The following is a 25202-nucleotide window of genomic DNA, read 5'->3' on the forward strand; positions in this document are numbered from 1 at the left end:
CCTAAAATGTCTTTCTATTCAATTATCCTCTATCTCCTCACCTTCTCTAACTTTTCTGAAGAGCACTTAAAACTACATGATATTTATTTGATATACGTGTGTGTGTATATGTGTGTGTGTATTTGTGTGTGTATATATTCTTTCTTACACTGGAATATAGTTCGTTCCAATAGGGTAAGGACTTTGTCTTATATCCTAAGTGCTTAAAACAGTGCCTGGCACATAATTGACACTCAGTAACTATTTATTAAATGAATAAATGAATTCATCCGATTTTACAAATCAGGATTTGTTGAATGTTGAATGAACTCATGCTGCCAGGTAATGGAAGTATAATTTGAACTCTTATGGGGAGAGACCTCACAGAGGTTACACTTTAGTGAAGACAGAAATACGTAAGCAAAAATCAACAGAAAATTACAGATTTTGATATGGGCTATTAAGTAAATGACTAGAGTACCAACAATTGTTTTGCTGCTGTTTGGTAATATATAACCTGTCTTCAGTGCCTTTAAGCGCCTGGGAAGCTACCTTAATAGACACTCTTAATATTTTAGTAAATTATTTAATTGTTAAAAGTTATAGAATTTTCATTATTCAAAGTTGTATAGTTTTAAATATAATGATCACATGATACAAATTTATTATTTTCATTGTTTGAGGAAAGCTATTTAAAAAGTCTAAGTATGATTCTTAAAAGTTAAATATATTTCAGAAAATGATAATAGCTTTTGAGGAACTTCGTGTGCAAGCTGAGAATTCCAGACTGGAAATCCATTTTAAGTGTAGGAATCCTTATTTTTTATATTACTCTTTTGCTGTTTATATTTTTATTAGATTCTGCTAATGTTTTCATACCTTCAGCTTGATGCCTAAACTATTGAAAATTTCTGTATTGTATATGGTTTTATAAGCCCCTCAAAATCTTGTGGGAAAAAAAAAATCTTGTGGAATGTGGCAGGGAATTGGTATATGTTAAAAATACCCTTTTGGCTTCAAAAGCTACATTTTCCCTGAAATCAAATTATGGTTTATATAATGGTGTGATTTGGTGATTTGAAGTGTGATTTGGTCTTATTTTTACATTTCTTGGTCAAGTTGCATGTTAAAATAATAATATACATACACATTTAAAATCTGTTATTTCAGACTAGTGTGTTATAAAGAAAAAACTTTTATATATCTGCTATTATAAGAATGATAGAATTTTTAAAAGTTATTGTAACTTTGATATTATTTGAATTCTTTATTTTACTAAACAGAAAGCAGCAAGAAAATAGCAGTTTTAACTTGTTAGAAACCTTTGGGGTTTAATATCTAGATAAATAAGGAAGTGAAATAAAATATCAGAAACTAAAACTTTTGTTTGTTATACAATTATGTTAAGATATTAAAGTATATTTGTTTTATTTTTAAAGTAAAGGAAGATTATGAAAAAATCCAACGTCTTGATGAACAATACAAGAAGGAAGTAAATAACAAGGAAAAGCAGGTATTTTTTAAAAATCAACTTTCTGTATTCTTTATATTCGCTAATTCATGAGATACTTAAAATTTCAAGAGAAATTTGTACTTGATGCCTGCTTGATAAATTTCTGAGAGAATTTTAATATTATACATATTTAAATATATTTTCCATTTGCCTTAATTTCCATTGACTCAAATTTATACATACTAAATGCTAGCCCTTTTTTAAAATCAGTGAATCTTCTACAATATAATTAGTGGGTTTTAGGACATTGCTGTAAAAATATATTATTTTGTGAGGAGTTTTGTTCAGACAAAAACCTCATAAAATACAAAGATGATGATGATTGACCACTCAACCCACATTTTGCAGTTTATTTTGAAATACACTATTTATGACACCAATGAAGGGGAACTAAAACATTCCTTTGCTTCTTTCTATTAATGACACATAGTGCGAGACTTGAAAATGGTGAGTCTGTGTGCTTTTGCAGTCACAAGAATGTTGATTTCAGATGATTATTAGGCCAACTTTAACAGTTTCAAGCCTTCTGAATCCAGAATGGAAAATGAAATATAGAAAGGAGTCCTCATCTCTCTACTTCCCCCTATTTTTCCTGAGTTTTTATCTGACTTGCCACAGATACCTTGTAATTATAGATAATAAGGATATCTACTTGAACAATAATGGCAAATGTTAATTGAAAGTACAGAGAAGATTCTTAGAGTTTTCTTTAAGTTCTGGTTAAATGATAGAATTCTGATTTATGTGTTATACTTCGATCTTTTGAAAGAGTTAACAATTTTTTCTGTATTTTAACTGTATATTTTAAACCAGATTTCTGAAAGAAGGAGGTCTTCTTAAAATTTAAAATTGTGCTTATTATTACAGAACACAAAAATAGAATAAAGTGCTAAGAAGCTTGTTGGAATCCTGGGTACATGAGCAGAGCTTACAGATTTGGGGGGGTTCCCTGTAAAATTATGCTGTGGCCAGCTAGTGTTTTTGTTGGGGACTCCTAAATGTCATTATTTGTAAGGCTTTTTTTTTTCTGGAGTTCTCCAAATTCCTGCCGGGGAATGTAAACTTTGCTGATGGCATTTTGGGGCTGGGTTGGCAGGGTCGGAAGGACAAGCTGAGTCTCATCATTCCGTATGCTGACTTCTCAATTATATCCTTTGCCTCCACCCCTTCCTGTGCCTGGAATACCCAGGTTTAGAGATTCTTTTTTTCAATTTGATCATGCCAGTGTCTCTTATAAAGATGGAGTAGGTTAATTCTCTGACTACATTGGCTTTCAGGGAGTAGAGTCCAAGGAAGGAGGGTTAAGAGGGCCTAGGGAGGTCTTACTACTCTTTGCAGACTTCCAGTCTCCTTATACTTAGTCTCCTGTTTCATACCTACCTTCCACAGTGTCTGTTGCTTCTAATTCTTGAAACATTCTGTTTCTTTGGGATTGAATTATCTTGCTTCTCATTTGTAATCTTCCCTGTGTAGACTCTTAGTTTTTTTTTTTTTAATTTATTTTTATTTATTTATTTATTTGGCTGCGCTGGGTCTTCGTTGCTGCGCGTGGGCTTTCTCTAGTTGTGGTGAGTGGGGGCAACTCTTCGTTGCAGTGCGCAGGCTTCTCATTGCGGTGGCTTGTCTTGTTTTGGAGCACGGGCTCTAGGTGCGTGGGCTTCAGTAGTTGTGGCACATGGGCTCAGTAGTTGTGGCTCATAGGCTCTAGAGCACAGGCTCTGTAGCTGCAGCGCACGGGCTTAGTTGCTCCACGGCATGTGGGATCTTCTGGGACCAGGGCGCGAACCCATGTCCCCTGCATTGGCAGGTAGATTCTTAACCACTGCGCCGCTAGGGAAGCCCCTAGACTCTTAGTTTTGACCTTGCTTTTCTATGCTAAATCATTTTCTGTTCCTTCTAACTGCTTTCCTTTTTTACACGTTGTGGTTTGGATTATAGAAGTCTCGTGGTTTCATGGAAGATGAAGTCCATCTTTGTTGTTTTCCTGGTTATTTTTTGGGTGATTTGAAGATGAAAATAGGGCAGAGAAGTCTTTCTGCCATGTTGAATCTGCAAGTCTTCAGTCTATCTTTATGAGTTTATCTTTCACCTTTTCTTTACATGCACTCTGTATTCTAGCCATCTGAATATTTTCAGTTCTCTGAATAGAAGCATGATCTCTTGATCCTTTGTGTTCTCATACAAGTCTAGAATGTTCATTTCCCCCACAGCCTGATTAACTTGTACTTGTCTATCAAGACTCAGTTCAGTTCTCTGAGAAGGATTAATTTTTGATTACCTCCCCCAGGACTGATTTAGGTGTTCCTTTCTTGATTCCTATAACATTTTTGTCCTATTACTAATAATATTCAAGTATAGTTGTTTGTTTCCTGGTATAGGCTGTGAGTTTCTTGAAGGTGAGTTCCATCATCTCTGTATATTCAGTGCGTATTATGGTTTCTGGAACAGATTAGGTGCTCAATAATATTTATGGAATAAGTGAATGAGTAGATTTCAATATATAATCTTCTAAGTGATAACTATAATATTGGGTATATTGCATTAGTTTGTTCATTCCTTCATTCAGTAAATGTTTATTGTGCAGGCACATACTAAATGCCAGGCACAGACAGCTGAAAAGCATATAAGCAAGTACATAAAATAATCACAGATAATGATAAATGCTAAGGTGTCATATTTAATTTTTCATATCTATAATGTATTATTTAAATATTTCATTTTAGGTATCACTGCTATTGATCCAAAGTACTGAGAAAGAAAATAAAATGAAAGAGTTAACATTTCTGCTAGAGGAGTCCAGAGATAAAGTTAATCAATTAGAGGAAAAGACAAGTAAGAATTTATATAAGAAAATATAACAATGTCTTATGTATTGCTCTTGTTATATTTTAAATTTAGCTTTCATTACAATTTTTTTGTAATGCTTTCTAATGCTGTAATTCTCCACCTAGGTTGGAACAGTTGGAGGAGGGAATAATAGTCACTTAAGAAGATTTTTCAAAGTATATGTGCTCCTCTTTTCCCTTTTCATACTGTCACCTTCTTCAGAGTTTCAATAAGGTGCTCCATGAAAACAGGGGTCTTTGTCTTTTTTTGTTCATTGATGCATTCCAAGTGCCTGGCATATATTAGGCACTCAAACATCTTATAAATAAATGAATACTTTGGGAGCACTATGGAGGGAATTATTAATTATTCTTGGAGCAAGGCATTTGGAAAGGCATTAAGGAAAAATTGTTAGTTAAACTAAACCTTAGATGATTAAAAGTTCACTAGACAATGAATTGGAGGAGGGAGTGTAGGCAGAAGAAATGGCTTGTGCAGGTCATGGAAGTGTGAAAATTAGGGTATATTTGAAACCCTGATTGATGTGTCTGTATATTGGAAACACTGATTGGTGTGTCTGTATCTTAAAGAACTCAGGTAAATGAGACTGGAAAAAAAATGTTTGGATCAGATTATGAAGGATCTTTAGTGTCATGTAATGTTTAGACTATCTTATTATTGAGTATTTTTCAAACTTGTTCAACTAGTAAGGCACTTGAAAGGCATACACTTTGTGAAGTACTATGTCCCTTTCAGAACATCATAGAGATCTTGTGACATTTTTCACCTTTCTCTTAAAAATGTGGCAAATAATTATCTAGTTCCTGCTAACCTATGCCTGCTCATTTCACCTTACTGTCACTACTATATCCTATACTCCAGATATACTGAAATTGTTTAACTTCCTTACCTTTTATGTTCTTCCTATCTCACCGTCATGCTTTTGGCTACTTACTCTGTCCAAAATGAACCTCCTACCTCCTCTCCAAATCTACTGGCTAAATTCTAGTGAACTCCTTATTGTTAAGAGTGGCTTAAGCATTCCTTGTGTGTCTCCTGTGACCATGAGTGTCTTGAGGGCAGGCACTGTGTCTCACTAAATATCTTTGTAACTCTAGTGCCCAGCATATTGCTATGTATATATAATAGGAGTTTAATAGGTGTTAGGATGAATGAATGAATATTTAATCTTATATAAACTGGAAACAACTTATTGGTAATAAATAACTAATACAATGTGATTCTGCAGACTCATAACCACTGAAATATATTCATTTAAGTTACTTTTCATTGTTTCCCATATGTATGTATCTTCCATTTGTTTTTCTCTTTGTTTCAACTTAGAGATCTTCTATTGACCTGTTACCTAACCCTGCCTTCTGCTGTGTCTAATTTGGTTTTAAACTCATTTACTGAATTCTTAACTTTAATCATATTTTTTCCTTCTAAATTTCCATTCAATTATTTTTCTTAAGATTCCAATTCTTTGGTTAATTCTCCTCTTTTAAAAATGACATTTCATCCCTTTTGAATATATTAATCATTGATATTTTATAGCTATTCTCTTTTTATTTCAATATCTGGCTCACCTGTTGGTCTGTTTCTTTTTTAAAAATGTGATAGAATACATATAACAAAATTTACCATCTTAATCATTTTTAAGTGTACAGCTCAGTGGTATGGATACATTCACATTGTTATGCAGTCATCACTAGTATTTATCTCCAGAACTCTTGCAACTCTTTTCATGTTGCAAAACTGAAACTCTGTACCCATTAAGCAGTAACTCCCCTTCCCTCCTCCCCTCAGCCCATTCTACTTTCTATTCCTTTACAGTCTTACTTTTTAGTGATTTGTCCTTATATTTTGGTGTGCCCAGTAATTTTTTGATTGAATTCCATACATCGTTATAAGAAAAGTTAGAGGCTCCGGATGATATTGTCTTCTGTTTGCTAGGGAGAAATTGGGAGTGTGGTGGGCTGATTACTATAGTGCAATTAGAGGCTGAGCTGAATGAAGGGAAATGGTCAAGTTTATGAGGTTTTTTGAGTCTTCAGTTTTGTTTCTTCAGCTCTTTGAGAACCAATAAAACTATGCTCTTTTTTTTTAATCCCCTGGCATTGGCCCTCTGCTGGGACCAAACCAGCATTTAGACCTCTTGCTCATAGCCAGAATCAGCAGATGTCAGCTGCACTTTGTCAGTTCAGTTATCAAGGGTTCTTTCTTAGGAATTCTTAGCCTCTTTAGTCCTTTCTGTTTTGGTTTGTTTCGTGTTTTCTAGTTATTTTCATCATGAGAGTTGTTCTGTTACAGACTACTTCATTCTGCCTGGAACTATCCATTTAAATGAATTATGATCAGCTAATTTTTATTTTTAATATTTTCTTGCTATTACCTAATTTTTGTCGCTTGCCAATACTTGTTGCCTGCTAAAGAGTATCAGTGATCAGAGATTTAAGAAATAAATTTAAGGGGAGAAAATTTTGATTATTTTCTTTCTGTGTATTAAGAGTACTATACTTTTAAATAGGATTCTGTTTGGAGGGGGCTTGGGTTTTTTCATGAGGCCACATATCAGTCATCCTTGATTAAAACCCATTACTTTTTTTCATTCTCTTATCAACGCTGGCTTTTCTCCCTGTCTTAACCTCCTATTGTTCCTCTACTTTCCAAACTTTGTCTTTGAAACCCTTGCTCTTCTTTTTTTTTTTTTTTTTAACATCTTTATTAAAGTATAATTGCCTTACAATAGTGTGTTAGCTTCTGCTTTATAACAAAGTGAATCAGTTATACATATACAATATGTTCCCATTTCTCTTCCCTCTTGCATCTCCCTCCCTCCCACCCTCCCCATCCCACCCCTCTAGGTGGTCACAAAGCACCGAGCTGATCTCCCTGTGCTGTGCGGCTGCTTCCCACTAGTTATCTATTTTACATTTGGTAGTGTATATATGTCCATGACACTCTCTTACCCTGTCACATCTCACCCCACCACCTCCCCATATCCTCAAGTCCATTCTCTAGTAGGTCTGTGTCTTTATTCCCGTCTTGCCACTAGGTTCTTCATGGCCTTTTTTTTTTTTTCCCTTAGATTCCGTATATATGTGTTAGCATACTGTATTTGTTTTTCTCTTTCTGACTTACTTCACTCTGTATGACAGACTCTAACTCCATCCACCTCATTACAAATACCTCCATTTCATTTCTTTTTATGGCTGAGTAATATTCCATTGTATATATGTGCCACATCTTCTTCATCCATTCATCTGTCGATGGACATTTAGGTTGCTTCCATGTCCTGGCTATTGTAAATAGAGCTGCAATGAACATTTTGGTACATGACTCTTTTTGACCTATGGTTTTCTCAGGGTATATGCCCAGTAGTGGGATTGCTGGGTCGTATGGTAGTTCTATTTGTAGTTTTTTAAGGAACCTCCATACTGTTCTCCATAGTGGCTGTATCAATTTACATTCCCACCAACAGTGCAAGAGTGTTCCCTTTCCTCCACACCCTCTCCAGCATTTATTGTTTCTAGATTTTTTGATGATGGCCATTCTGACCGGTGTGAGATGATATCTCATTGTAGTTTTGATTTGCATTTCTCTAATGATTAATGATGTTGAGCATTCTTTCATGTGTCTGTAGGCCATCTGTATATCTTCTTTGGAGAAATGTCTATTTAGATCTTCTGCCCATTTTTGGATTGGGTTGTTCGTTTTTTTGTTATTGAGCTGCATGAGCTGCTTGTAAATCTTGGAGATTAATCCTTTGTCAGTTGCTTCATTTGCAAATATTTTCTCCCATTCTGAGGGTTGTCTTTTGGTCTTGTTTATGGTTTCCTTTGCTGTGCAAAAGCTTTTAAGTTTCATTAGGTCCCATTTGTTTATTTGTGTTCTTATTTCCATTTCTCTGGGAGCTGGGTCAAAAAGAATCTTGCTGTGATGTATGTCATAGAGTGTTCTGCCTATGTTTTCCTCTAAGAGTTTGATAGTGTCTGCCCTTACACTTAGGTCTTTAATCCATTTTGAGTTTATTTTTGAGCATGGTGTCAGGGAGTGTTCTAATTTCATACTTTTACATGTTCCTGTCCAATTTTCCCAGCACCACTTATTGAAGAGGCTGTCTTTTCTCCACTGTATATGCTTGCCTCCTTTATCAAAGATAAGTTGACCATATGTGTGTGGGTTTATCTCTGGGCTTTCTATCCTGGTCCATTGATCTATATTTCTGTTTTTGTGCCAGTACCAAACTGTCTTGATTACTAAAGCTTTGTAATATAGTCTGAAGTCAGGGAGCCTGATTCCCCCAGCTCCATTTTTCGTTCTCAAGATGGCTTTGGCTATTCGGGGTCTTTTGTGTTTCCATACAAATTGTGAAATTTTTTGTTCTAGTTCTGTGAAAAATGCCAGTGGTAGTTTGATAGGGATTGCATTGAATCTGTAGATTGCTTTGGGAAGTAGAGTCATTTTCACAATGTTGATTCTTCCAATCCAGGAACATGGTATATCTCTCCATCTATTTGTATCATCTTTAATTTCTTTCATCAGTGTCTTATAATTTTCTGCATACAGGTCTTTTGTCTCCTTAGGTAGGTTTATTCCTAGATGTTTTATTCTTTTTGTTGCAATGGTAAATGGGAGTGTTTTCTTAATTTCACTTTCAGATTTTTCGTCATTAGTGTATAGAAATGCAAGAGATTTCTGTGCATTAATTTTGTATCCTGCTACTTTACCAAATTCATTGATTAGCTCTAGGAGTTTTCTGGTAGCCTCTTTAGGATTCTCTATGTATAGTATCATGTCATCTGCAAATAGTGACAGCTTTACTTCTTCTTTTCCGATTTGGATTCCTTTTATTTCTTTGTCTTCTCTGATTGCTGTGGCTAGGACTTCCAGAACTATGTTGAATAATAGTGGTGAGAGTGGGCAACCTTGTCTTGTTCCTGATCTTAGTGGAAATGGTTTCAGTTTTTCACCATTGAGGACAATGTTGGCTGTGGGTTTGTCATATATGGCCTTTATTATGTTGAGGAAAGTTCCCTCTATGCCTACTTTCTGCAGGGCTTTTATCATAAATGGGTGTTGAATTTTGTCAAAAGCTTTCTCTGCATCTATTGAGATGATCATATGGTTTTTCTCCTTCAATTTGTTAATATGGTGTATCACATTGATTGATTTGCGTATATTGAAGAATCCTTGCATTCCTGGGATAAACCCCACTTGATCATGGTGTATGATCCTTTTAATGTGCTGTTGGATTCTGTTTGCTAGTATTTTGTTGAGGATTTTTGCATCTATGTTCATCAGTGATATTGGCCTGTAGTTTTCTTTCTTTGTGACATCTTTGTCTGGTTTTGGTATCAGGGTGATGGTGGCCTCGTAGAATGAGTTTGGGAGTGTTCCTCCCTCTGCAATATTTTGGAAGAGTTTGAGAAGGATAGGTGTTAGCTCTTCTCTAAATGTTTGATAGAATTCCCCTGTGAAGCCATCTGGTCCTGGGCTTTTGTTTGTTGGAAGGTTTTTAATCACAGTTTCAATTTCAGTGCTTGTGATTGGTCTGTTCATATTTTCTATTTCTTCCTGGTTCAGTCTCGGCAGTTTGTGCATTTCTAAGAATCTGTCCATTTCTTCCAGGTTGTCCATTTTATTGGCATAGAGTTGCTTGTAGTAATCTCTCATGATCTTTTGTATTTCTGCAGTGTCAGTGGTTACTTCTCCTTTTTCATTTCTAATTCTATTGATCTGGGTCTTCTCCCTTTTTTTCTTGATGAGTCTGGCTAATGGTTTATCAATTTTGTTTATCTTCTCAAAGAACCAGCTTTTAGTTTCATTGATTTTTGCTATTGTTTCCTTCATTTCTTTTTCATTTATTTCTGACCTGATCTTTATAATTTCTTTCCTTCTGCTGGCTTTGGGGTTTTTTTGTTCTTCTTTCTCTAATTGCTTTAGGTGCAAGGTTAGGTTGTTTATTCGAGATGTTTCCTGTTTCTTGAGGTAGGCTTGTATTGCTATAAACTTCCCTCTTAGCACTGCTTTTGCTGCGTCCCATAGGTTTTGGGTCGTCGTGTCTCCATTGTCATTTGTTTCTAGGTATTTTTTGATTTCCCCTTTGATTTCTTCAGTAATCACTTCGTTATTAAGTAATGTATTGTGTAGCCTCCATGTGTTTGTGTTTTTTACAGATCTTTTCCTGTAATTGATATCTAGTCTCATAGCGTTGTGGTCGGAAAAGATACTTGATACGATTTCAATTTTCTTAAATTTACCAAGGCTTGATTTGTGACCCAAGATATGATCTATCCTGGAGAATGTTCCATGAGCACTTGAGAAAAATGTGTATTCTGTTGTTTTTGGGTGGAATGTCCTATATATATCAATTAAGTCCATATTGTTTAATGTATCATTTAAAGCTTGTGTTTCCTTATTTATTTTCATTTTGGATGATCTGTCCATTGGTGAAAGTGGGGTGTTAAAGTCCCCTACTATGATTGTGTTGCTGTCAATTTCCCCTTTTATGGCTGTTAGTATTTGCCTTATGTATTGAGGTGCTCCTATGTTGGGTGCATAAATATTTACAATTGTTATACCTTCCTCTTGGATCGATCCCTTGATCATTATATAGTGTCCTTCTTTGTCTCTTGTAATAGTCTTTATTTTAAAGTCTATTTTGTCTGATATGAGAATTGCTACTCCAGCTTTCTTTTGATTTCCATTTGCATGGAATATCTTTTTCCATCCCCTCACTTTCAATCTGTATGTGTCTCTAGGTCTGAAGTGGGTCTCTTGTAGACAGCATATATATGGGTCTTGTTTTTGTATCCATTCAGCCAGCCTGTGTCTTTTGGTGGGAGCATTTAATCCATTTACATTCAAGGTAATTATCGATATGTATGTTCCTATTCCCATTTTCTTAAATGTATTGGGTTTGTTATTGTAGGTGTTTTCCTTCTCTTGTGTTTCTTGCCTAGAGAAGTTCCTTTAGCATTTGTTGTAAAGCTGGTTTGGTGGTGCTGAACTCTCTCAGCTTTTGCTTGTCTGTAAAGGTTTTAATTTCTCCATCGAATCTGAATGAAATCCTTGCTGGGTAGAGTAATCTTGGTTGTAGGTTTTTCTCCTTCATCACTTTAAGTATATCCTGCCACTCCCTTCTGGCTTGCAGAGTTTCTGCTGATAGATCAGCTGTTAACCTTATGGGGATTCCCTTGTGTGTTATTTGTTTTTTTTTCCCTTGCTGCCTTTAATATGTTTTCCTTATATTTAATTTTTGACAGTTTGATTAATATGTGTCTTGGTGTGTTCCTCCTTGGGTTTATCCTGTATGGGACTCTCTGTGCTTCCAGGACTTGATTAACTATTTCTTTTCCCATATTAGGGAAGTTTTCAACTATAATCTCTTCAAAAATTTTCTCAGTCCCTTTCTTTTTCTCTTCTTCTTCTGGTACCCCTATAATTCGAATGTTGGAGCGTTTAATGTTGTCCCAGAGGTCCCTGAGACTGTCCTCAGTTCTTTTCATTCTTTTTTCTTTATCCTGCTCTGTAGTAGTTATTTCCACCATTTTATCTTCCAGGTCACTTATCCTTTCTTCTGCCTCAGTTATTCTACTATTGATCCCATCTAGAGTATTTTTAATTTCATTTATTGTGTTTTTCATCATTGCTTGGTTCCTCTTTAGTTCTTCTACATCCTTGTTAAATGTTTCTTGCATTTTGTCTATTCTATTTCCAAGATTTTGGATCATCCTTACTATCATTATTCTGAATTCTTTTTCAGGTAGACTACCTATTTCCTCTTCATTTGTTAAGTCCAGTGTGTTTTGAGCCTGCTCCTTCATCTGCTGTGTGTTTTTCTGTCGTCTCATTTTGCCTATCTTACTGTGTTTGGGGTCTCCTTTTCACAGGCTGCAGGTTCGTAGTTCCCGTTGTTTTTGGTATCTGTCCCCAGCGGCTAAGGTTGGTTCAGTGGGTTGTGTAGGCTTCCTGGTGGAGGGAACTAGTGCCTGAGTTCTGGTGGATGAGGCTAGATCTTGTCTTTCTGGTGGGCACGTCCACGTCTGATGGTGTATTTTGGGGTGTCTGTGGCCTTATTATGATTTTAGGCAGCCTCTCTGCTAATGGATGGGGTTGTGTTCCTGTCTAGTTAGTTGTTTGGCATAGGGTGTCCAGCACTGTAGCTTGCTGGTCGTTGGGTGAAGCTGGGTCTTGATGTTGAGATGGAGATCTCTGGGAGATTTTTGCCGTTTGGTATTACGTGGAGCTGGGAGGTCTCTTGTGGACCAGTGTTCTGAAGTTGGCTCTCCCACCTCAGAGGCACGGCCCTGATGCCTGGCTGGAGCACCAAGAGCCTTTCGTCCACACAGCTCAGAGTAAAAGGGAGAAAAAATAGAAAGAAAGAAAGAAAGAGGCTCTAATATAGTGAAGTAAAATAAAGCTATTGTAAAGCAAAGCTATACAGACAAAATCTCACCCAGCAGCATATACATATACACTCACAAAAAAAAAGGAAAAGGGGAAAAATTAATATCGCCTGCTCCCAAAGTCCACCTCCTGAATTTGGGATGATTCGTTGTCTATTCAGGTATTCAACAGATGCAGGTACATCAAGTTGTTTGTGGAGTTTTAATCCGCTGCTTCTGAGGCTGCTGGGAGAGATTTCCCCTTCTCTTCCCTGTTCGCACAGCTCCTGGGGTTCAGCTTTGTATTTGGACCCTCCTCTGCGTGTAGGTCGCCTGAGGGCGTCTGTTCCCCGCCCAGACAGGACGGGGTTAAAGGAGCAGCTGCTTCGGGGGCTCTGGCTCACCCAGGCCGCGGGGAGGGAGGGGTACAGAGGAGGCGGGGCGAGCCTGCAGCGTCAGAGGCCTGCGTGACGTTGCACCAGCCTGAGGCGCGCAGTGCGTTCTCCCGGGGATGTTGTCCCCGGATCCCGGGACCCTGGCAGTGGCGGGCTGCACAGGCTACCGGGAGGGGCGGTGTGGAGAGTGACCTGTGCTCACACACAGGCTTTTTGGAGGCGGCAGCAGCAGCCCCAGCGTCTCATGCCCGTCTCTGGGGTCCGCGCTGATCGCCGCGGCTCGCGCCCTTCTCTGGAGTTCGTTTAGGCGGCGCTCTGAATCCCCTCTCCTTGCCCGCCGCGAAACAAAGAGGCAAGACAAAGTCTCTTGCCTCTTCGGCAGCTGCAGACTTTTTCCCGGACTCACTTCCGGCTACCTGTGGTGCACTAAACCCTTCAGGCTGTGTTCACGCCGCCAGCCCCAGTCCTCTCCCTGCGATCCGACTGAAGCCAAGCCTCAGCTCCCAGCCCCGCCCGCCCCGGCGGGTGAGCAGACAAGCCTCTCGGGCTGGTGAGCGCTGCTCGGCGCCGAGCCTCTGTGCGGGAGTCTCTCCGTTTTTCCTCTGCGCCCCTGTTGCTGTGGGGTCCGTGCTGATAGCTGCGGCTCGCGCCAGTCTCTGAAGTTCGTTTAGGCGGTGCTCTGAATCCCCTCTCCTCGCGCACCAGGAAACACAGAGGGAAGAAAAAGTCTCTTGCCTCTTCGGCAGCTGCAGACTTTTTCCCCGGACTCCCTCCCGGCTAGCTGTGGTGCGCTAACCCCTTCAGGCTGTGTTCACGCCGCCAGCCCCAGTCCTCTCCCTGCGATCCAACCGAAGCCCGAGCCTCAGCTCCCAGCCCCGCCTGCCCCGGCGGGGAAGCAGACAAGCCTCTCGGGCTGGTGAGTGCTGCTCGGCGCCGAGCCTCTGTGCGGGAACCTCTCCGCTTTGCCCTCCGCACCCCTGTGGCTGCGCTCTCCTCCGTGGCTCCAAAGCTTCCCCCCTCCGCCACCCGCAGTCTCCGCCCGCGAAGGGGCTTCCTAGTGCGTGGAAACCTTTCCTCCTTCACAGCTCCCTCCCACTAGTGCAGGTGCCGTCCCTATTCTTTTGTCTCTGTTATTTCTTTTTTCTTTTGCCCTACCCAAGTACAGGGGGAGTTTCTTGCCTTTTTGGAGGTCGGACGTTTTCTGCCAGCGTTCAGTGGGTGTTCTGTAGGAGCAGTTCCACGTGTAGATGTATTTCTACTGTATCTGTGGGAAGGAAGGTGATCTCCGCGTCTTACTCTTCCGCCATCTTCTCCCTCCCTCCCTTGCTCTTCTTATGTAGCATATAAAAATTTTTTTCCCTCAAAGCCTATTAATGCAAGTTTTCTTTACCTTCTGGCTTTAACAAATTTGAGGTCTCTGCTTCCTCTGCTATCCTTTTGAACGGAAGCTGCACATTGTCCTGCATTCCATGTATAATGCAGTTGGAAGGCAGTTGGAAACTTTCTTTTGGATGTATATTACCACTTTCAAACCATTACTCATTCTTTCATCCGTTCAACTTTTATTAACCTCCTTTCTATTCTGTGTCAGGCACAAAGCTAATTATGGGGAATGCAATTATTTATTATTGCATCCCTGCTTTCTGGAAGAGAATTACTGTCTATTTCTAATATGTCAAAGAGTTTTATAATGGATATTGACTTATCAAATGTGCTTTATTTTGGCATATATTGAGATTGTCATATGGTTTTTTTCCTTTAATTTATTAGTGATTATTTTCTAATGTTCAGCCTAATTTTCTAATATTAACTTTTTATCCCTGGTTATGAATCTACTTTTATTATTATTTTTATATGTTGTTTTATTCAATTTTACATATTGTTTGATTAAGGTAATTTTTAGGACTTTTTTGGCATCCACATTTATAAATTAGATTGGTTTGTAATTTTTTTTCTCATACTTTCTTTACCAGATGTTAATATTGAGTATATCCTAGCCTAAAAATGAGTATAAAAGTATTTTATTATTTTGTATATTCTGAAAGAGGTTAAGTATGGTTTGGGTTATTTCTTCCCTGAATAGTTGGTAGAATTCACTGGTCAAGTAATCTGTCCTAGATTTATTAATTTTAGAGGGAGTGATTTTTAAATTTCTGGTTTCATTCCTCTAATGGTTTGGAAATATACAGATTTTCTATATCTTCTGGAATCAATTTTGTTCCATTAGTTTTTTCCTAGGGGTTTTTACTTTTCTTATAAATTTTCTAAATTTTTTTGCATAAATTTGTTTTTAGTTTCCCTTTAGTCTTTTTAATATTTTGGCTTTGTAATCTTCTCTAGTGTATGTTTGATTTCTATTTCATTATATTTGTAATCTTATCATCATTATTTCCTTCCTTCTACCTACTTTGTGTTTATTTTTCTAACTTCTTCAGATAAATTTTTAGCTTATTTATGCTTATTTTAATATATGCATTTAAGTCTGCAATATTTTCTCTAAATACTGCATTAGCTGTATCTCACACTTTTAATATATGTTCTTTTAATTATTGTTGTGTTAAAAGTATTTTATTATTTCCTTTGGGATTTCTTCTTTGACCATTAGGTTATTTGGAAATGTGCTTATTTTTCAACCAGATGGTGATTTTCTAATTGTTATAAAAAATAGATTTATAGCCTAATTGCATTGTATTTTCTATAGTTATTGGCTGGAATATCTAAAAATGTGTACTAGATGAAGTTGATTAATCGCTTGTTCAAATACTTTGAATTTTTGTTGATTTTTTGTCTGATTCTTTATGAATTGTTAAAAGTAACATGTTAAAATCTTTTATTGTTTGCTGATTTTTAAATTTACTCTTTTATTTCAGTTGGTTAGTGTTTTCTCTATTTAGAGACTATGTTTTAGGTGTATACAGATTTAAAAATGTTATATGTCCTTGGTGAATTGTATTTTTTTATCATTATGAAGTGAATCTATTTATCTTTGTAATGCTATTTGTCGTAAAATTTATTTCCTTATATTAAAATAACTCAACATGTTTTATTTCTGACTTCGTAGCTCTGGGATGAATACCCAGGAGTGCAATTGCTCAGTTGTATGGTAATTGCATATTTAGTTTCAAAAGATACTGACAAAGTTTTCCAGAGTGGCTATAACATTTTATAGTTTTACCAGCTATGTGTGTGCCATTCTGTGAGAATTTGGTGTTGTCAATTTTATTTTAACTATTCTAATAACTGTGTAGAGATATCATGTGGCTTTAATTTGCATTTCCCTGATGGCTGATGATCTTGAACATCTTTTTGGTGCTCATTTGCCAGTTAATATCTTCTTCAGTAAAATCTCTCTTTGTGTCTTTTACCCATATTCTAATTGGATTATTTGCTTTTTTATTGTTGAGTTTTCTTTATATATTCTAGATAATAGTCCTTTGTTAGAATTGTGGTTTGCAAATATTGTCTCCCAGTCTGTAGGTTGTCTTTTCATCCTCTTTTAAAACTATGCATATTTTTAATATCTTTCCTGTATAAGATCAAGGTCTATATCATTTGGTAAGTGTTACACCTTATGCTATAATTTCCTAATTGACTTACACATGTACTTTTATTTATATATTTTTGTCTGCATTGGGTCTTCACTGATGCGCGCGGGCTTTTCTCTAGTTGCGGTGAGTGGGGGCTACTCTTCATTGCGGTGCATGGGGCTTCTCATTGCGGTGGCTTCTCTTGTTGTGGAGCATGGGCTCTAGGTGCCACGGGCTTCAGTAGTTGTGCCACATGGGCTCAATAGTTGTGGCTCGCGGGCTCTAGAGTGCAAGCTCAGTAGTTGTGGCGCATGGGCTTAGTTGCTCTGCGGCATGTGGGATCTTCCCAGAGCAGGCTCGAATCCGTGTCCCCTGCATTGGCAGGTGGATTCTTAACCACTGCGCCACCAGAGAAGTCCCTACACATGTACTTTTAATAAATAATCAATTCCAATGTTTTCAAACAAACTGTACATTAAAATGCCTGTTTTACTGCACACTTGCTAAAACTGAATGTAGTAATTAGTTTGTACAAATGTGATGGGTGAAATATATATTATAGTAGGTTTTAATTTCCAAATATATGATTTGTAATGAAATTGTGCATCCTTACCTATTATTACAGATATTTCATTTCTGTTTTGGGAATTATATTTCTCCTGGTATTTATAATAAATTGTCTTTTTATTGAGTTGTAGAGGCTTTCTATATATGTATGGTATTAATCTTTTCATTTTTTTAACTGCCTTTATTGTTAACTTTATTGTTTAACTTTCAAACTGCCTATATTATTAAATGTGAAGTGAGTTTCTTATAGCCAGCTTGTAGTTAAAGAAAAAATTCTGTCAATCTCTTTTAATTGATGTATTTAGACCATTTAAATTTAATGTAATATGGGGATATATGTATACATATATAGCTGATTCACTTTGTTGTACAGCAGAAACTAACACAACATTGTAAAGCAGTTATACTCCAATAAAGATATTAGAAAAAATTAAAAAAGAAATTAAATTTAATGTAATTATTGATATGTTAAGGCTTAAGTCTGCCTTTTTCTTTTCTTTGATTTTTGTTTCTGTTTTCTATTTTCTGCCTTCTTGTGTGTTACTTGAAAATTTTTTAGAATCCCATTTTGACTTATGTATATGTTTTTATGTGTATTTCTCTGTAGATTTTTTTAGTGACTGCTCTAGGTATTTTATATATTTTATATACATATATATTAATGCAGTCTACTGGTGTTGTCATTTTACCAGTTCCAATGAAGTAGGGAGCTTTCCTCCCTTTTATGCTTTTACTCTCCCCATTTATGATATAATTGCCTTAAATATTTCCTTTACATGCATACAGAACCACATGAGGCAGTGTTATATATATTTTTTAACATCTTTATTGGAGTATAATTGCTTTACAATGGTGTGTTAGTTTCTGCTTTATAACAAAGTCAATCAGTTATACATATATATATGTTCCCATATCTCTTCCCTCTTGCATCTCCCTCCCTCCCACCCTCCCTTTCCCACCCCTCTAGGTGGTCACAAAGCACCGAGCTGATCTCCCTGTGCTATGCAGCTGCTTCCCACTAGCTATCTATTTTACATTTGGTAGTGTATATGTGTCCATGCCACTCTCTCACTTTGTCCCAGCTTACCCTTCCCCCTCCCCGTATCCTCAGGTCCATTCTGTAGTAGGCCTGCATCTTTATTCCCATCTTGCCCCTAGGTTCTTCATGACCATTTTTTTTTTTTTAGATTCCATATATATGTGTTAGCGTATGGTATTTGTTTTTCTCTTTCTGACTTACTTCACTCTGTATGACGGTCTCTAGGTCCATCCACCTCATTACAAATAACTCAGTTTCGTTCCTTTTTATGGCTGAGTAATATTCCATTGTATATATGTGCCACATCTTCTTTATCCATTCATCTGTTGATGGACACTTTGGTTGCTTCCATGTCCTGGCTATTGTAAATAGAGCTGCAATGAACATTTTGGTACATGACTCTTTTTGAATTATGGTTTTCTCAGGGTATATGCCCAGTACTGGTGTTGCTGGGTTGTATGGTGGTTCTGTTTTTAGTATTTTAAGGAACGTCCATACTGTTCTCCATAGTGGCTCTATCAATTTACATTCCCACCAACAATGCAAGAGGGTTCCCTTTTCTCCACACCCTCTCCAGCATTTGTTGTTTGTAGATTTTTTGATGATGGCCATTCTGACCGGTGTGAGATGATATCTCATTATAGTTTTGATTTGCATTTCTCTAATGATTAATGATGTTGATATAATATTTTGCTTCAACCATCAAATGCAATTTAGAAAACTCAAGAGAAGGAAAGCTCATTGTATTTACCCATATTTTTGTTTACCATGTTCTTCCTTCCTTCTTGATGTTCCAAGTCTCCTCTTTTCATTGTTTCCTTTCTGTTTAGAGGACTTCTTTAGACATTCTTTTACGGTAAGTTGGCTTGCAACAAACTCTCTTAGTTTTCCTTCATCTGAGAATGTCTTGATTTCCTGAATGTCTTTTTTTCTGAAAGATATTTTTGCTGGTTAGAATTCTGGTTGACAGTTCTTTTCTTTTATAACTTGAAAAATATTGTGCCACATCCCTCTGGCTTCCATGATTTCTGATAAGAATTCCATTGTTATTCTGATTGTTTTACCCTGTATTTAAGATACCTTTAAGACATCTTTTTTCTCTGGCTTCTTTCAAGATATTTTCTTTGTCTTTAGTTTTTAGAAGTGTAAATATAATGTGTCTTGGAATGTATTCTTTTGGTTTATTCTCTTTGTGGTTTGCTGAGCTTCTTGCAACTGTAGGTTTATGTGTTTTGCCAAACTGGGAAAATTTTAGCCATTATTTCTTTGAGTACTTTTTCAGCCTCATCCTTTTTCTCTTCTTCAGGTACTTTGATTACATGACTCTTAGATCTTTTGTTATACTCACACAGGTCCCTGAGGCTCTGTTAATTTTTTAAAAGAGCATTTTTAGGCTCACAACAAAATTGAGAGGAGGGTACAGAGAATTCCCATATATCCCCTTGTTCCAACATATGCATAATCTCCCCCATTATCAACATCCCCCACCAGAATGGTACATTTGTTGTAACTGATGAATCTGTTGATACATTGAGATGTCATTAGCACCCAAAGTCCACAGTTTACATTAGGGTTCACTACTGGCGTTGTACATTTTATAGGTTTGGTTAAATGTATAATGACATATATCCACCATTACAGTATAATACGGAGTATTTTCACTGCCCTAAAAGTCCTCTGTGTTTGGCCTGTTCATCCCTCCCTCCCTGCTAACCCCTGGCAAGCACTGATCTTATTGTCTTCGTAGTTTTGTCCTTTTTGTAATGTCATATAGTTGGAATTGTACAATATGTAGCCTTTTTATATTGGCTTCTTTCACTTAGTAATATGCATTTAACTTTCCTCCATGTCTTTTCACACCTTACTAGCTCATTTCCTTTTAGCTCTGGTTAATATACCATTATCTGTATGTATACCATAGTTTATTTCTCCTTTTACCTACTGAAAGACATCTTGGTTGCTTCCAAGTTTTGGCAACTATGAATAAAGCTGCTATAAACATGTGTGTGTAGGTTTTTGTGTAGACATAGTTGTGAACTCCTTTGGGTAAATACCAATGAGCACATTTTCTGGATTGTATGGTAAGAATATGTTTAATTTTGTGAGAAACTGCCAAACTGTCTTCCAAAGTGGCTGTGTCATTTTCCATTCCCACCAGCAATGAATGAGAGCTCCTGTGCTCCACATCTTCACCAGCATTTGATTTTGTCAGTGTTCTGAATTTTGGCCATTCTAAGAGGTGTATAATGGTATCTATTGTTGTCTTAATTTATATTCCCTGATGACATATGATGTGGAGCATCATTTCATATGCTTACTTGCTATCTGTGTCATCTTTGGTGAGATGTCCCTTAAGGTCTTTTTCCCATTTTTATATTGCATTGTTCGTTTTCTTACTGTGAGTTTTAAGAGTTCTTTGTATATTTTTAATAATAGTCCTTTATCAGATATGTCTTTGCAAATATTTTCTCCCATTCTGTGAATTTTATTTTTATTCTCTTGACAGCATCTTTTTCAGAGCAGAAATTTTTAATTTTAATAAAGTCTGGGTTACAGTTCTTTCTCTCCTGGATTGTGCCTTCGGAGTTGTATCTAAAAGGTCATCGCCAAACCTAAGGTCGTCTAGATTTGCTGCTATGCTATTTTCTAGGAGTTTTATAGTTTTACATTTTACATTTACATCTGTGATCCATTTTGAGGTAATTTTTTGTGATGAATGTAAGGTCTGTGTCTAGATTAATTTTTTTATATGTGCATATTGTTCCAGCACCATTTGTTGAAAAGGCTGTCTTTTTTGTTGTTGATTGCCTTTTCTCCTTTGTCAGAGATCACTTGACTATATTTATGTGGGTCCATTTCTGGGTTCTCTGTTCTGTTCTATTGATCTGTTTGTTCTTTTTCCAATACCACATAGTCTTGATTACTGTAGCTTTATAATAAGTCTTGAGGTCAGGTAGTGTCAATCTTCCAGCTTTGTTCTTCTCCTTCAATATTGCATTGGCTATTTGGTTTTTTTTTTTGCCTCTCCATATAAACTTTAAAATCAGTTCTTTTTAATTGAAGTATAGTTAATTTACAGTGCTGTGTTAGTTTCAACTGTACAGCAAAGTGATTCAGTTATACATACATATATACTTTTCCAGATTCTTTTCTATCATAGGTTATTACAAGATATTGCATATAGTTCCCTGTACTATACAGTAGGTCCTGTTGTTTACCTATTTTATGTATAGTAGTGTGTATATGTTAATCCCAAATTCCTAATTTCTCTTGCCCCCGCTAAAATCAGTTTTTTAATAGTCACAAAACAAATTGCTGGGATTTTGATTGGGATTGTATTGAATTTGTAGATCAAGTTGGGAAGAACTGACATCTTGACAATACTGAGTCTTCCTATTCATTAACGTGGAATAACTCTTCATTTATTTAGTTGTTTGATTTCTTTAATCAGAGTTTTGTAGTTTTCCTCATATAGATATTGTACATATTTTGTTAGATTTATACCTAAGTATTTCAGTTTTTTAGGTGCTGATATGAATGATACTGTATTTTAAATTTCCACTTGTTCTTTGTTGGTATGTAAGAAAGCAGTTGACTTTTGTATATTAACCTTGTATCCTGCAACCTTGCTGTAATTTCTTATTAGTTCCAGTTTTTTGGGTTGATTCTTTTGGAATTTCTACATGGACAGTTATGTCATCTGTGAACAAAGATAGCTTTATTTCTTCTTTAGCAATCCGTATACCTTTTATTTCTTTTTCTTATCTTATTGCATTACGTAGGACATTTATTACAGCGTTGAAAAGAAATGGTGAGAAGGGCTTCCTTACCTTGTTCCTGATCTTAGTGGGAAAGCTTCTGGTTTCTCCCCATTAAATATGATGTTAGCTGTAATTTTTTGGTAGATATTCTTTGTCAACTTTAGGAAGTTCCCCTCTATTCCTAGTTTACTGAGAGTTTTTAACATGAATGGGTGTTAAGATTTTGTCAGATGTTTTTTATGCATCTATTAATATGACCATGTGATTTTTCTTCTTTACCTGTTGATGTGATAGATTACATTAATTGATTTACAAGTGTTGAACTATCCTTGCATACTTGGTATAAATACCTATTGGTTGTGTATAATTCTTTTTATACATTATCGGATTAAATTTGCTACATTTTGTTGAGGATTGTTGCATCTATGTTTGTGATAGATATTGGTCTGTAATTTTCTTTTCTTGTAATGTCTTTATGTTGTTTGCGTATTAGGGTAGGGCTGGCCTCATGAGTTAGGAAGTATTCTTTCTGTTTTTTGGGTTTTTTTTTCTTCTGAAAGATACAGCTTTCTTTTGATTAGTGTTAGCATGGTATAGATTTCTCCATTCATTTTCTTTTAATCTACTGTGTCTTTATATTTAAAGTGGATTTCTTGTACATAACATAGAGTTGGGTCTTGTTTTTTGCATCCGTTCTGACACTCTCTTCTGATTGATTTATTTAGACCATTGGTGGTTAGTGATTGTTGATACAGTTGGATTAATATCTACCATATTTGTTACTGTTTCTATTTGTTTTCCTTGTTCTTTGTTTTCTGCCTTTTGTAGTTTTAATTGAGCATTTTATGTGATTCTGTTTTTCTCCTTACTTAGCATATCAGTTACACTGCTTTTTTTTTCACCTTTTTTTAGTGGTTGCTCTAGATTTTGTGATATACATTTGCAGCTAATCTAAGTCCACTTTCAGTTATCACTGTACCAAAATGATCCTAATTTCTCCCTCCTGTACCTTGTATCATTTCTGTCATTCATTTTTCTTATATATAAGCATACACACAATGACATATATATAACTGAATACATTATTGCTCTTCTTATTTCAAACAAAACTATCTGTTGAATCAATTAAGAAGAATAAAAGTTTTATTTTGCCTTCACTATTCCTTTTTCTATGCTCTTCCTTTTTTAATGTAGAACCAAGTTTCCAACCTATATTATTTTCCTTCTGTATAAGAACTTCCTTTAAAATTTCTTGAAAGAGAGATCTGTGGCAATAAATTCCCTCAATTATTGTTTATTTGAGAAAGGCTTTATTTCACCTTCACTTTTGAAGGATAATTTTGCAGGTACAGAATTCTAGGTTGTGGCTTTTTTCTCTCAACACTTTAAATATTTCACTCCACTCTTTTCTTGCTCACGTGGTTGCTATGGAAAAGTTAGATGTAGTTCTTATCTTTGTTTCTCCACAGGGAAAGTGTTTTTTACCTCTAGCTTCCTTCAGGATTTTTTCTTTACCTTTGATTTTCTGTAGCTAGAGTATGATTGCCTAGGTATAATTGTTTTTTATATTTATCCTGCTTGCTGTTCTCTGAGTTTCCTGGATCTGTGGTTGTTATGTGACATTGATTTGGGGGAAATTATTGTTTCAGATATTTCTTTTGATCCTTTCTTCTCTTTCTGGTATTTCCGTTATGTGTATGTTACACCTTTTGTAGTTGTCTGTAGTTCTTGGATAGTCTATTCTGTTTTTGTGTTTTTTTTAATCCTGTTTCTCTTGGCTTTTTAGTTTTGCAGGTTTCTATTGATATATCCTCAAGCTCAGAGATTCTTTCTTCAGCCATGTCCAGTCTACTAATAAATCCATCAAAGGTGTTCTTCATTTCTTTTTAAAAAAATTTTAAAATTAAAAAAAAATTTTTATTTTATATTGGAGTCTAGTTGATTAACAATGTGTTAGTTTCAGGTGTATAGCAAAGTGATTTAGTTATACATATACATGTATGTATACCTTTTCAAATTCTTTTCCCATTTAGGTTATTACAGAGTATTGAGTAGAATTCCCTGAGCTATTTGTGTCTTCTTCAATTTCTTTCATTAATGTCTTTTTTTTAACCTTGATTTTTTAAAAAAATTTTTATTAGAGTATAGTTGATTTACAATTTTGTGTTACTTTCTGATGTACAGCAAAGTGAACCAGTTATAAATATATATATATCTCCACTCTGTTTTAGATTCTTTTCCCATATAGGCCATTACAGAATATTGAGTAGAGTTCCCTGTGCTATACAGTAGGCCCTTATTAGTTGTCTATTTTATATATAGTAGTGTGTATATGGCAGTCCCACTCTCCCAATTTTACCGTCCCCTCCTTCCCCCACCTCCCTGATAACTATAAGATTGTTTTCTACATCTGTGATTCTATTTCTGTTTTGTAAATAAGTTTATTTGTACCCTTTTTTTAGATTCCACATATAAGTGATATCATACGATATTTGTCCTTCTCTGTCTGACTTACTTCACTCAGTATGACAATCTGTAGGTCCATCCATGTTGCTGCAAGTGGCATTATTCGTTCTTTTTTCTGGCTGAGTAATATTCTGTTGTATATATGTACCAGATCTTCTTTATCCATTCCTCTGTCAATGGACATTTAGGTTGTTTCCATGTCCTGGATATTGTAAATAGTGCACAATGAACACTGGGGTGCATGTATCTTTTTGAATTATGGTTTTCTCTGGATATATGCCCAGGAGTGGGATCGCTAGATCATATGGTAGCTCTATTTTTAGTTTAGTAAGGAACTCTATACTGTTCTCCACAGTGGCTTGTACCAATTTACATTCCCACCAACAATGTAGGAGGGTTCCCTTTTCTTCACACCCTCCCCAACATTTATTGTTTGTAGATTTTTTGATGATGGCCATTCTGACCGGTGTGAGGTGATACCTCATTATAGTTTTAATTTGCATTTCTGTAATAATTAGCAATGTTGAGCATCTTTTCATGTGCTTTTTGGCCATCTTTATGTCTTCTTTGGAGAAATGTCTATTTAGACCTTCCACCCATATTTTGATCGGTTGTTTGTTTTTTTGTTATTGAGCTGCATGAGCTGTTTGTATATTTTTGGAGATTAATCCCTTGTCAGTTGCTTCATTTGAAATATTTTTTCCCAATCTGTGCATTGTCTTTTTGTTTTGCTTAT

The 25202-nt window shown here is 36.1% G+C and overlaps 1 protein-coding gene across 2 annotated transcripts in view; it reads left to right on the forward strand.

The window, feature by feature from the left end:
* The window catches only part of SYCP1 (synaptonemal complex protein 1), a 193019-nt gene that overhangs the window by 20751 nt on the left and 147066 nt on the right, over positions 1-25202 (forward strand). For both annotated transcript variants that reach the window (XM_007169343.2, XM_007169344.2), the window contains exons 9-11: positions 716-785; positions 1419-1492; positions 4216-4324. In XM_007169343.2, the coding sequence (XP_007169405.2) occupies positions 716-785; positions 1419-1492; positions 4216-4324 (253 nt within the window). The remainder of the gene's footprint in view (positions 1-715; positions 786-1418; positions 1493-4215; positions 4325-25202) is intronic.

Source organism: Balaenoptera acutorostrata, chromosome 1 (genome assembly GCF_949987535.1).
Source record: "Balaenoptera acutorostrata chromosome 1, mBalAcu1.1, whole genome shotgun sequence".
Taxonomy (NCBI): domain Eukaryota; kingdom Metazoa; phylum Chordata; class Mammalia; order Artiodactyla; family Balaenopteridae; genus Balaenoptera; species Balaenoptera acutorostrata.